Source organism: Pezoporus wallicus, unplaced genomic scaffold (assembly GCF_028554395.1).
Source record: "Pezoporus wallicus isolate ANWC-B61680 ecotype Strahan unplaced genomic scaffold, APGP_CSIRO_Pwel_v1 contig_5787, whole genome shotgun sequence".
NCBI classification, from domain to species: domain Eukaryota; kingdom Metazoa; phylum Chordata; class Aves; order Psittaciformes; family Psittacidae; genus Pezoporus; species Pezoporus wallicus.
The window spans coordinates 918,860-933,040 of NW_026637253.1; the positions used below are offsets into that span (position 1 = coordinate 918,860).

At 41.1% G+C, this 14,181-nt stretch overlaps 1 protein-coding gene across 4 annotated transcripts in view; it reads left to right on the forward strand.

Moving 5' to 3' along the window:
• GABRA5 (gamma-aminobutyric acid type A receptor subunit alpha5) overlaps window positions 1-14,181 on the forward strand; it is a 55,647-nt gene that overhangs the window by 25,922 nt on the left and 15,544 nt on the right. For all 4 annotated transcript variants that reach the window (XM_057404465.1, XM_057404467.1, XM_057404466.1 and 1 more), the window contains exon 6: window positions 2,000-2,082. In XM_057404465.1, coding sequence (XP_057260448.1) covers window positions 2,000-2,082 — 83 coding nt within the window. The remainder of the gene's footprint in view (window positions 1-1,999; window positions 2,083-14,181) is intronic.

The following is a 14,181-nucleotide window of genomic DNA, read 5'->3' on the forward strand; positions in this document are numbered from 1 at the left end:
AGTGATTTTTATGAAAAGGATGGCAGTTCTGGGCAGGATGCTACTAGAACCAGCTTGTTAAATTCATGATGTAGCACTCGCAGTGACTGTGGTTTTGCTGGATTTGGTGCCCAAGGGCAGTCTCCACTGCAGACAACTCCTTATTTTAGAGATTTTAAAATTTCTGTTGCTAAAATAAAGTTCAAGAACAGTTTTGCCTAAGGGCAGGTATCTCAGACCTCAGTAATTTCTTTTCTGTATTGTGGACTTCCCATCGGTTATTACCAAATGACACATTATTTCTGTTCTGAACTGGAGATATTTTTCCTTTGGTTTTATATGATTTATTATCTTCACAATTTCTATTACTGTTTGCTGTTGCCTTTTTCCCTCCCTGTTTCCCAGCTCATCCTCATGATACGATTTCTAGCCAATGATGCTATTGCATTTCTCTGTGCTTATTTTGCCATTTCCAACTATTGATAAAGCTCCAGGATTTCTGTGCATTGGCAGAGAGTGGAGCTGTTTCCTCCAGTTTATTGTCCACGTAGCTTGAGTGCCCCAGCGAGGCATCATTGTGTCGTATTGAATTGGACAGGCTGAACACTGTGCCATCTGTACACAGACAGATTGTTAATGGTCCCTTTGGATAGAAGTTCTTGTAGCAACAATACTCACTTTGGTGTGCTAATACGAAGTGGTAAGTATATATAGCAGCGGAGTATAGCTACATGATGGCTGTTGTGATAGAAGAGGGTAGTTTTGCGTTCTGGTAGTATGGCGTTGTGAATTTCTTCACAGATTTTTGCCTCCCAGGCAGCAGTTTGGTAAGGAATCAGGCTGCCCCCCAGCAGAGCCCTGTGTCACCCCAGCACTGGGCAGTCTGTAAGGCTTTGGGTGTCTCTGGTCTTTTGCTTCTGAGGCAGAATAGCAGTATAAAACAAGAAAGCCATAAGGGTATTCATAATGTAAAATGAGATTTGCATCCTCACTATCCTGAGCAAACCATCTGTATTATGCAAATATCAAACTGGCATAATCAAAACAGATTCTTATTGTGCTATGTGCTACCTGCACCTAGAAAAGTAAGCTTTGGCTCTCTTGGTATCAAGATAACTGATACTTCACTGCTCAGAAATTCACCTCAGACTTTTCTTTGTGTTCAGCTTCATCTGTCAGTCATATGGAACATCCACGGGATATGTCTGTTTTACTGAGACTTTTGCCCTTCTGACTTCTAGATCCACTATAGCTCAAGAATTTCCACATAGTGGCAGGGCAGTTCGAGATGGAATTGCTTCCCCGGGCAATGTGTTGGGGAAAATGACCCTGTTGTTTTTTTTCTGACAGGGTACCCAGATAATTCACAGTATGTTGAACTGGAATGGGCTGTCCCAATACCATGTGATTTCCATAGAAACTAACTGTAGTGCTATAGAAAGTAATATATATGTCATTGACTTTATATATAACTTTATATACAGTTATAAATGTTTATATACTTGTATTTATAAATACTTACTTTTATGCTATAGGAAGTAATATATATGTCATTGACTTTATATACAGTTATAAATGTTTATATACTTGTATTTATAAATACTTACTTTTATGCATTTAAACAGTTACATCTATATGTAATGGCAGTGCTTCTTAATGTCTGTAACAGTGCTATACTCAGGAGTAAAATTCCTAGTCCAGTTGCAGTATCTACAGAAAGCGGTAAGATACATGACAGAAGCTCAAGCACAGGTGTTCCTTCATGTGCTCCTGAGAAGGAATGATCTTATTGGAGCAGCTTTCATGAATAAAATCATTTCACGTGTCTCAGCATTACTAGATGAGGCCTACAGTGGTCCAGCTGGCCTATCTCACATTCAATTTATCAGGGGGTTTATGATTTCAACAGGAGTGAGGAGCCTTCAGAAAAAGTTTGCTTGTGTCAGCATGCATGTATTGCCATGAAAGGCTTAAAGGAAAGGCACCAAAAAACAATGATGTGTTTTCTTCTTCCCCACAGGTTGACCATCTCTGCTGAATGTCCCATGCAGCTTGAAGATTTCCCCATGGATGCACATGCTTGCCCATTAAAATTTGGAAGCTGTAAGTTCTCTTCTGAAATAAGAACTAGAAAAATCCATTGTTCTCTGGCTTTTCACACTGAGCCGCGTCTTGTATGAATTGTTCACCCTTCTCCCTTTTTAGCATTGCTCATTAGCACCCTGAGACTGACGCTTCTGCCTCTATCCTGCTGCTTGTTTTCCATAACTGTGCTTTATCTGATGCTTTTCAGCTCATGCTCGCATGCTCCATGATAAATGGTGAGCTGGTGGGTGATACGTCTTACATACACACGTCAGGTATAACAGCCACAGTTAGATGGAGTAGTAGATGCAGACAGCCAAGTTGATAACTTGGCTTTATGTTTGTAGAAAAATGGAACTTTCATTGGACAGATCAGGTTGATGTGCTCTTGTTATTTATCTGAATCAGACTGCAGTGCAATATCTATGTCACATATATTAATAGAGATCTATAATATTAAAAGAGAAAATGTCTTTCCATTTGGCTTTAATAAACCCAGTCCTGTATCTTGTTACATGATACCATATACACATGTATTTATATATATGCACACATTATTCTCAACTGTGTGCCAAATGATGATTTTTCCTCAGTTCCAAGCCTCTAATCCACCACACTGCTGCCTTGCCAGAAGCTTACTTCAAAAATAACCTGAGGGGATAAGATGGCTATATTTAAATACAAAGCTCTTAATTAAAGTACAAATGAGGCTACTACAGTAGACATTTTTTATTTTGGTAATCAAATCAGAGGTTCCAGGTGCAATCAGTGTCTCTACAGACTTTTGAAAATTAGCAGGTGAGGCATTTTGCTAGCTCCTGAAGGCACCTGTCTTAAGCATTTTTCAATGTTTTTTTCAGTTGTATCAATTTAGAGTCACTAATCCTTGCAAGATTAAGCTTTGCCTTCATTGTCTGTATCTACCCTGGTATAATACTGGCTATGCATTGTCTTCTAGAGATCATACTAAGATGTAAAAACACTTTACAGTAACAATTATAAAATTACCAAACTTCAGATGAACTGATTTTCCTTCCTTCATCCAATCTTCATCTAAATAGCCACCAGTATTTTACAAGGTAACTGCATGTTGTGTCCATTTACTTCAACAACATTAATCGTAGCAAAGCCAATATAAGTCCGAAGAGCCACACGCCTTTACAGTCAAAACATTAAACACAAATTATCCATTTCATTCCAAACTTAAAAATGGGAAAATGTCTCACAGGAAACTGACATTATTTGTAAATAGATCTAAACAGAAGCTACTGGAAAGAATTAAGATGAAGAAGAAAAATGAGTTGTCCTTCCCAGTTTTACGTATTCTTTACTGCATTGATAGATAAAGTTGAAGTCACATCTGTTGGTCTGTAGTGCAAACTTTTGAACTGGGTTGTTGGGTAATTTTATGAAATCTTGAAAAATATGCAATATGAAACTAAAGATACATATTTAAACAAAGAGCTTGATGCAGCAGAGATCTGAAGCTCAACCGTAAGGTTAAATGGATGCTTCAGTGCATTAGTAAATCAGTGCAGGTACAAGTTCTAACTTGCCATATAGTAAGACTAAAAAAAAAACCCAAACCCAAACATGCAAGTGCAGGAGATAATATTATTAGATAAGCTACAAACTCTTAGAAGGAGTACAGTCTTCAGCAGCATTGAAAAGAACCCAACAATCTGTCTGAATGCAATTATAATATTCTGCTTATGCCAAATGTGTAACGTATTAATTATCTTATTAGCACACAGGTAATTTTAACCCAGGAAAAAAACAGCACTGAAAAGTCTCATTTTAGGCATGTGAGGGCTGAATATGGTTTTAGTTCATACTCCTTGCCATGCTCAGTATACAGTCTTAGAGTGTATTTTATAAGCTACCACAAGTTACCTCTAAGTTCTTCCACAGTATATAGACATGGAGCCATTTGGCCTGTGCTAGTCCATGCTGGTAGCCTCAGCAATAAGTAAATATATAGGGACAAGCTATAGGCAATCTTTCAGCCTGGGGAATATCTGTATTACTGATCTGGTAGCTCATTAGTAATTTATTGGGATTTAATATGCAGAAGTTTGCACAAGTAGCATCCAGTAAGCCAGAGTTTATTGAATTAGCCCAGATGTATTTTAGGAGAATACAGTATTTATTCCCTGTTTACAGCAGTACTAATTTATCTCCAGGCTTGTGGCAAGACAAAGCTTTTGAGGTATATTATACACAAGCACATGCCTTTTCTGCTTTGGCTTTCCTCCCTGTCTTTCCCCAAAGGGTTTCTTTTTAATGGTCTTATTTTCAGAGAAGATTTTGAAAAGCCTCAAGGAGTAGCATCAAAGTAAACGTTAAACACATCAATAGAGATGTGAGGGTGGAGATGTGTGCTAACTGATCAGAGGGTGGAAAGAGCAGGGCAGTGAAACAAATCAGCCAGTGCACAGGTGGATTGGCAGCAGAGGGGATACCAAGAAGCTATTGGTGCCACAGCAGAGGCAGGAGCAGGTCATTGTTTTACTGGCTGCATGATCATTCACCACACTTCCTATAATTCAGCAAGCAAAAGGGAAAAAGCCCTGACATTTCCTTCAGTATTAAAGAGAAGGAATGTTAATCTTGCTTACAGAAATAAAGGTAAATGTTGAATTCTTTTGTTTTGTTTGGCTGGTTTCTTGCTGTACTAGAATTGAGGGAGATTTTATGGGCCCAGGCAGCATTATATGTAGCAGCAGAATATTTTATAGAAATAATTAAAAGCAAGGTCGAATATAGGAAAAGGGACATAAAGTTACATGACAACTACAGAAGCAATATTTCTTAATGTTCTACCTTACGTCATGAAAAGCTATGTTGATGACAGGACAGAAGTTCAAGGATGGCTTCTAGTGAACTGAACAGAGCAGGTTTTAGTTGTCCTCCTCTTAAGTATAATGCCCCAGTGCTCAAAGATGGAAAGATACAGGGGGTGTGCTCCAGGACGTGCATGTACGTAGGTGGTCTTCCTCTGGGTTTGCATCCCTGCTAATGATAAGGCCACCTGAAGAAATTACCCTGCAGAGATTTCACTTAGAGGTACGAGGGAAGTGGGGATGGTGCATGAGCACGGGCTCTCAGGTCTCTGCAAACAGGCTCCTCTCCCTCTGAATCAGGTGGGGTGCCTGGTGGGGATGGCCATGAAAATCCGTTTATTACCTCATGGTGGCACAAGAAGGATGCTGGTTTCTCCCATGGCCAAATTGAAAGTAAACTTTATATTGCAATTCTAATGCTGACCTATACTCTAAATAAATTTGCTGGTCAAACAGGATCTGATGAAAATTCCTGATGCCAGCCACGGTTTCATTAGCAGCATCTTAGCATAAGAAATTCCTTCTTACACCCAAGCTATTTCCGGTGTGGGGAGGAGGAATTAGGTGAGATAGCAAGGATATTAAAGCCAGGAAGCTTTAATGTTTCAGCTCTTCACTGACAGGCCTTAAGAGTACACTAAAGATACTGTTTAGTACAGTTTCCAAACACCCATGTGTCAACGGGTAGGTAAGCATCATTATCTCTAGGGCAGCTGAGGCAGAGAAGTTAATTGACTTTCGTAAGGTCACACTACAAATCAATGTCAGAAAAAGGATTAGACTCAACTTCTTTGGTTGAAGAGACAGATGTCTAATCCACTAGACCGTGAAGGCCTCTGCCCAGGCAACTGACTTAAATCCTAAATCTCATTTTAGTCATGCGTTAATTATATCAGTTTTACCTAGCTCACAGGGTTGCCCTGAAGATGAATTAGATAATTGTTATTAGTGAACATTAACCAGTGCTTTGACAATGTCAAATACTGTAAGGTGGAGTCTATTTAGGGCTACTGTTTTCTTGAAGGCACAGTGTTGGAGTACATGTAGTTATGAGCTCTTGTATTGTGGGATGGATAAATGCATGAAGATGCTGCCCACTAGTCACTCGGTGGCAAAAAAAAGAAACCCAAACTACTATTTTTAGACTAAGTAGAGAGTCTAATGAATATTCTGAAAATAATGAGATCTCCCAGCTCATGAACAGAGCAAAACAGGCCTGGTGTTTATTCCTGATGAATTTAAGGCAGCCACGAAGATGGTGAAGGTTGATCACTGTCAATGAAGAGGGAGCTTGCTGACTGTGAGAAAACAACACTAGGTACAATTTGTAGTGTCTGAAGAAAGTAGTTAACATGGTTTATGTATCTTGTCCTTTTTAACAGCTCCAACTGAGTCTTTGATAAGGGAAAGTGCTGCCTCTGCTACACCAGGAGGCATGCTCAAATTGTTTTCCTCTAAGAAGACTGGTAAAGTCAGAGTAATGAGAAGACAGTAACTTCACCAGTATCCCAGGATTTTATTGCAACACTTAACATTAAGGCTCTTACTGTTCAAAAACTAACCGTGTGCCTGCAGCCACTGACAAATTTCTCAAACAAGAAAAAAGAAAAGAAGGATTTTAAGAAAATTCTCCTGATGGGGATATTTCTCTATAATGCTGAGAAGGCACTGAGGTGAAGGCATCTACAGGGGCATTCTTGCTTTCTGTGCCTTCTCCCCCTTAGCATCTGTGAAGTTGCAGGAGAACTGCAGGTGTGGAGGTGGAACTGCAGGTGTGGAGGTAGAGTTCAAAGCAGAGTTCTAAACAGGCTCTAATACTGGTTTAGTAAAATGTGATAAAGAATGTATTCAGCCTGTCTAAACTTGTGCGTAAAAGTCCTTTATAAGAATATAATTAATAATAAATAAAGACGAATGTAAATTTAGGAGACTTTGGAAAGGGGAAGTGGCCCTTTCGTAGGTTTTCCTGGGTTGCTCCCAAGGAGAGCTGGAACTGCAGTCTCATCTGTAGAGGCAGAGCTTTTCTGCTATTCATCTCCATCAGAATAGCCCAAAGAGGCTCCTGAATCCATTCCTGAGAGCAGAGACAGGCAGCATGGCTTGTTTACTCCATTGGGAAGTCTTAGTGCCTTCTTTTTGAAAGGGAACATACAGAGAGCCGGGGAGGTCCTCTGAGCAGCCAAGTTCAACACTAAGTTGTGATTTTGCAATTTAAGGCAAAAGCTGGCTAATATAGAAATCGTAGATCTGGCTTTTATACAGTGTGTAGAAACTTGAAGTCAAGGCAGCCACGCTGCTCACTCATGTCATGTCTTCTCTTACATTTTCCTAATGTTTGTCACTGCTTCCTTAGACAGCTCCATTGCAGTGGACATTGAATGACTAAAATAAGGTGAAGCTAGGTGGCTACTAAAATTCAGCATCTCTAAGACATTTTGTATACTTTTCTGCTCTTTCCTTCTGCCCTGTGTTACCACCAGATGAACAAATATGTCAGTTACTTGTCTAGACATCCCTTATGGCCACTGAAAGGAAATAAGTACTTCTGTGGTGAGGCTCATTAGAACTACTTTTGATACGTGCCTAAGGATGAGATTAATCATATTTTAAAAGTTCCCGTTTTTCTGCAATACTAGCTCAGATGTCAATAGGTGTACTGTACCCTGGTCAGTGTAACTTGGAAGTCCATCTTACACACATTAAGGACTTTCTAGGAAAGGCTGGAGAAACTGTGCTAGTATTCTCGTTAAGTGCAGTTGCTGACGTTAATTAACTTTTCAAAGGCTTTGTCACATATACATGGTTACTCTTTGCACTGAGGTAATTTTAAAAATACACTAAAAGCTGCTCTCCTGTGAAACAGTGCCCAGCTCTGGGTCTGTCACTTACTACTCCTGGTCACCCCCTGTTTAGAAGCCAATGAATTTTTCCCCCTTAGGTTCATAACAGAGGGGAAAAAGGGAGGTCAGAAAGAACAATTGCTCACACAGGTCATGCCGCATGATCTGAAAAGGCTGTTCTCTTCCTCATCCATCTTGCAGCCATCACTAACCCAGGCTGCAAACTCTGCCGAGGGCTTGGCCCCTACTAGCTGCCACACAGGCAAGACCACCCTTAACGAAACCCTGTTTGGTATTGGTAAGGAGTGCTTGTGGCATCTGCAGAGAGCCCTTTGAGCAGCTGCTGCTGAAAGCTGGCATGCTGCCTGCCTGGGAAGCAGCCCCCTCATCCGGAGGTGGCCCATGGACATCAGCCTTTTTGGAGGGGAAAACCTTGACTAGTGGTGTTTTTGAGCTACAGGAAACAGAAGTTCAGGCAGGAGAAGGAGTTGATGTGGAGACACTCGGCAGTGGGGTTTTTATGTCACCTGTAGGAGGCCTAGACACGATTGTGGTGGAGAGGTGTGGAGATCCAGGTCCTTTGCTGATGGTACAAATATCAGCATGCGTTTCCCACTCTGGACATTGCAGCCTAAATTTAAAGGCTGTGCGACTGCCTGATTGCAGGAAAGCAGTGATTCAGTTTGAGTTGTCAGCAGTAGAAAACAATGTGCAGAGACTCTGTGCTTCATGTGCTTAAGCTTTCAATGACCCTTGGATGCAAACCTGCAAAGACAGTGCTGGCCACACCATGCCCCGAAAGGCACATTGAGGGCTTATGTTGCCAGCCATGGCTCAGGGGTTTATGCCACTGGTAAATGGGATACTATTCATAACTGGGAGAAATGGGTAAATGCTGCTTTACAAGCCAGGTTTTTAATGGCTGTTATTTTCTAAGGTGGCTGTTTCCATGGCTCGTAAGCATTTCATAAATATGTCTAAAATCATTCTTACGATGCTGGTGTGAGGTTGGTAGGTCTCTGTTGCCTGCCTTTTGCAGGTGGGGATAAAGGAGGCAAAGAGCAATTACAGTCTCTTCTGAGCAAAGATAGAGTGGTTCATTACCTGCTTTTATTGCCTCTGTCGTTATGGGTCCCTAGGTTCAATTAGAGCCTCCCAGTGCTACTGCAGTGCATTAATGACAAAATGACTTGCCTAGGGGTTTTTTTCAGGGGGGACTGAAAGCTGCAAGACACTGCTGAAACTTGGATTCCAGCTTCCTGTCTGGCAGCTCCTTCATGACACCTGTCTCTGGTGGGTCAGGGGGTCCTCCCTCTAAATTGCTGGAGCCTACCTAGGCTCCTTGCTGACCCCAAGCTGTGATTTTGCACTGCTGGAGTCCCAGCTCAGCAGGCTTCTTCAAAGAAAGCAGTTGTTCCATGTTGTCCCCCATGAAGAAATGAGAGGGAAGGAGGAGTGGGAAGAAGGAGAGCCAGAAAAGCCTTCTGTTTTTCCCGTTCCCCATTATATCCACTGAAAGTCTCCTCATGGGCAGCCTGTGACAGTAGCTAGCCATGTTGCTGAAAGCATCCCGGTGGTAAATCTGTTGGCAAAGCTGGAATTCCTCCCTCCTAAATTTATTTTTCTGCAGAGTAAATATATTCAGCTGAGCTGATCACTCTCACCCTCGTTCAGACAGGGGAAAGAGGTAGATATTTTTAGGCTCAGGTTAATCTCTTCCTAAAGCAGATCAGTAAAATAGATCAGCTGATGCCTGTAGATAGAGAGATGTTTTACTTGTGCACAGGGAAGATGAGACTGTGAGCACTTTTGGGCATGGGTCTCCGTGACTGGAATGGGACAGTTCCCAAAGAGGGGACGTCATAGAATCGTATCACCGAATCATAGAATGGTTTGGGTTGGAAGGGACCTTAAAGCTTATCTAGTTCCAGTCCCCCTGCCATGGGCAGGGACACCTTCCACTAGACTGGATTGCTCAAAGTGCTGTTCAACCTGGCCTTAAACACTGCCATGGATGGGGCAGCCACAGTGTCTCTGGGCAACGTGTACCTGAGTGCTGTGGCAGACACAAGGTGAAATGGCAGTGCCTCTGGTAAGTAGCAGATCAGCTCAGAGAGGATCCTTGTATCCATCATTGAGGTTGGGCAGTTTGAACCAACAGCCTTAGGAGATTTTCTCTCTTCTCTTAAATACGGGGCTGCATTGCATCCCATGGCAGGAGTCTATAATCCAGCTTCTGAGTTTTAAATTACTGTACCTCTGGCTTAGAGAATAAGTTCCATCGACTGCAATCTCTGAGCAGTATTAAAGTATTTGAATAATAATATTTCAGCCTGCTATCTCTTCATACCTATTGATTATACATTCACACAGTATTTTTAATGTAGGAGTACTTCTGAGATTTGTAAATGTCTTCATTAAGGGACTGGTTTCAGAAACAAAGGTATATATTTAAATCTGCAAGTAGTCCAAATCACTCTTGTCTGGTTTCAGATTGTACCGATTTATAAGCGAGGATGCTTTGAATGGTAAGCCCAGCAGATAGGCGAACTGTGATGGCTGAGTTCCTGGTGCCACTCAAGTGGGTGGGAAGAGTGTCTGTTGGTTGCAATGAGGTTTTCATTCATCTTAGATGTGGCCAAAAATACCAATTCTCTGAAGGCATCCTTCACAGCAAGATCAAATGGAGTATTTTTTTAAATTCACTCTGCATTTCTCCAAAGAAACTCCAGTGATGCTTCTGGAGAGCTGATCACATTAGCTTTGCTGATATTAAGAGGCAGCTTACAAAATGAGTGGATCATTGCAATCAAGATTGCTTAGAGAGTAAGGTACTATGCAAAGTGAGTAATGGTGTCAGTCACACTTTGGAGGATACTTTTGTTTGCCTTGCAAAAAAGTAAATTAAATCTCTAGCATCTTCCTCATGACCATGCTGTTTCTTCTAATGAAGCAGTTAATATGACTACTGAATATTGTCAGTGCAAATTCAAAGTTCATTAAATGCTAGTACAGTACTCAAACTGGCTGAGTGATTTCAAATTGCCATATGCCTGGCCTACAAAGAGCAAGATAGGTTCAGGAAGGTGCCAGGATATTTTGAATTTTTAAAAGTCATCCCAGCACATCTTACTGCCCTGTTGCGTTAGCAGTAGATATTTAACTATCTGTAACAGAAAAAAAGAAAGCAGCAGCAGCTGGGATACCAGATTTTGACCCATTCCTTAAGAAAAGCAGATGTGTAGCTACCATTAAATGTGGTGTTAAATCAGTTCTCATCTTAGTTCTAGATTGAGACAGGTACCACTAAATCTGAAAATAAAGCAATAAGTTATGTTATAAATACTGACTGCAGTGACAGGAAGAAATGGGAAAAGGTGAAAGAAGGAAGATGTCATCTGCTTCCTAACATCAGCTTTCAGATGCAAGCAGGAACTTGGGAAGATGACCTGTTGCTGCCTGGTACCTCGGTGCACCTGGGTGTGTAACAGCTCTGCAGCAGACCCTGTTTAATCAGCCCTTTCAGTCAGCTTATGGCAGGCATTCCACAGTGATGGGTGGCGCATTTTAGCTGTTGTCTATACCTGCATGTCTGCTGCTGTTTCAGGTGCTCCAGGCTGCTCCATGGGAAAACCTTTGCTGGTTTTTTTACTCCTATTCTGAGTGGAGCCTGAGGACCTGCTAGCCAAGGACGCACAGCTCAATTCAGTGTGCCATGCCTGGTTTTTAATTCAGATGCCTATACTGTCAGATTTCATATCAAGGAGTCGGTATCAGTTGCATCCCAGTGCTTGGGGAACAGATGCACCGCTCTTGATTGCTCCCCTGTGGCCACATGAGTGACCAGGATGGGGCAGGCAACAGCTGATATTGTCACTGGTGACGCTGCCTGTGTAGTGGCAAATTTGCAAACCCCTTTAAGGGGCAGCAGTCAAATTGCTGTGCTGTCTCCAGTCATCCTTGAGAGACATTCTGGTTAACTCTACACAGCTGCTAGCTCAGGGCTCTTCTTAAATAGTGCAGTAGCATCCTGTGAAGGTACTGTGTCTGACTGAATTATCAGGACAACTGTTCATTAGTATTCATGTTACATTAATCATTGGTATGACTGTGATTTAGTGTACCAGTTTGCAAATAGTCAATTTATTGTATTAAAGCAGTCAGCAGCCTTGCCTGTGCTAATCATGAATCATACCTCCAAAATCACAAAGTTGCTTTAAGGCAAAATTGTAAAGTTTTGAGGTTTTTTGACTTTGCTTTATGTTTCTGAGCTCTAAGTCAGGTCATGTTTAGAGTTTTACCCCATGAGCTGGAGCTTCTAAAATTAAGCAGGACCTTCCAACTGTATCTTGCTTTGAAAAGCTGAAGAAAACGGCTTTTACAAAACTATGTCTCAAAGCAAATTTCACAGGCGTTTTCGGTTCTGTATGTCTCACCACCCCATGGTTACAGTCTGTGCTTCCATTTCATTTCCAAGCCATGGACATTTCTATCAAATTCCTATTCCCACCTTTTCCTGAGTTTACTTAGAAATTGCATTATGAAACAAGGTCATTTTTATCTATCTTAGGGATGTTGGGCTTTTTTTTGTTGTTGTTTTGTTTTCTTTTGGTTTGTTTTTTTCTGCAATGATCAGTATATTATATTAGTGTTGCTTAGTAATGAAGTCTCTTGAGACCTGTCTGGCACATTTTTCAGAACATCCTATTCTATTCCCTGCTGAATGTGATGAAAAGATCGAATAAAATTGTGTATCAGGAAAATATCTAAAACACTGCCTATGTTACCAAATTATATTTAAATTTAGGAAAGAGAAAAGTGATTGTTTTAGTAAGACTGAACTTCCCACTGCCCATTCCATAGCCAGTGGTGTCCTATTATCTTTTGCAATCAGTTTTCATACAAGAATCGTTCCAAGTCTATGAATAATTTCCTCCTTGGATGTCCTCCATTGTCCCATCTAGATGATACTGTGCCATTCCAAAAAAAGGTTTCATTCTGACCATTTAATTTCTACTTGCCCCTGGAGCGCTGTCCCATTCTGAGTTGCCCAGTGCAAGAAAAATCTGGAATTTGTGGAGCGAGTGCAATGCAGGGCCACACAGATCATTTAAGAAGCATCTCTCCTATGAGGAGATACTGAGATAGCTGGGACTGTTTAGCCCGGAGAAGAGAAGGCTCAGGAGGACCTGATTTTCCTGTATAAATAACTGATGGGAGGGAATGAAGAAGAGGGAGCCAGGCTTTGCCCAGTGATGCCCACTGACAGAACAAGAAGCAGTGGGCACAAATTAAAAGACATTAAATTCCATCTGAACACAAGAAAGCATGTTTTAACTGGGGGGGTGACTGAGCATTGGAACAGGTTGGCTGGAGAGGTTGAGAAGTCTCGATCTGTGGAGATACTCAAAACCTGTCTGGACATGGTTTTGGAAAATCTGCTTTCAGTGTCCCTGCTTGAGGAGGTGAGGAGGTGAACTTGAGGAGGACTGGATGATCTCCAGAGGTGCTTCCAGCCCCAACCATTCTGTGATTCTGTGTGATACGAATTTGTAATCCTGTGTTTACATTTTATGCACTGTGCATACAGTTTGTACACATTACACTTCTTGTCTGTGGCACAGATTTAAAATCATGCATGCTGTTTGTCCATATGCTAAAAGCTCATGCCATTTTAAATGATCACTGTTAATTCTGATGATTTCAGGTCCCCAGAGTAGTTTCCATAATCCTCAAATTCTCCCAGCAGAATTTGTCACACTGTGGCAAAGTCTTCATTTTAGGCTCCTAATCATTGAATATGTGAATACAGTTCTCTTAGTATCTAAGTTCCTATTTCACTTTAATAACTTCCTGTTAGAAAAAAAGATACTTCCCCATATACACAGTCCATGCATATTTATGCACCGTATCTTGTTATTTTTATATTTAAATTACATTTCTACTACATTTCCACTAGTTCTTCCTATAGAATGATCTCATTTGTACATTGATTCATCCTTATCAACCCAATTTAATGGGAAATTTAAATTACAGAGCTCAAATCTGTCCTGAGTTGCATAGGCGCAGTTGTTGACAGATGTTTTGTAATGGGTTAACAAGTATTCATGCGTGAACTAGACTGCAAGAAACCCATCCTGACTTGTAGAATTCAATCTAGTACGTGATGTCTTACTAGCAGTGCCATATTACTGCCTGCAGAAGGCCGGATCTCAATATTGAGTTGTCTAACAGCCTCTAAGTAAGTCAAATACATTAATGGGTAGGTAAGATAGAATGATAGATATTTGTATATGTATTCCGATTGTAATTAGAGCTTCTAAAAAAGCCAACAATTAACACACCCCTTTCAAGATTAGCAGGGTTTGATGGGGATTAGCAATACTCCCAAGATTGGGCAGTCTGATGATGCTGTGGCATGTACTAAATATCAT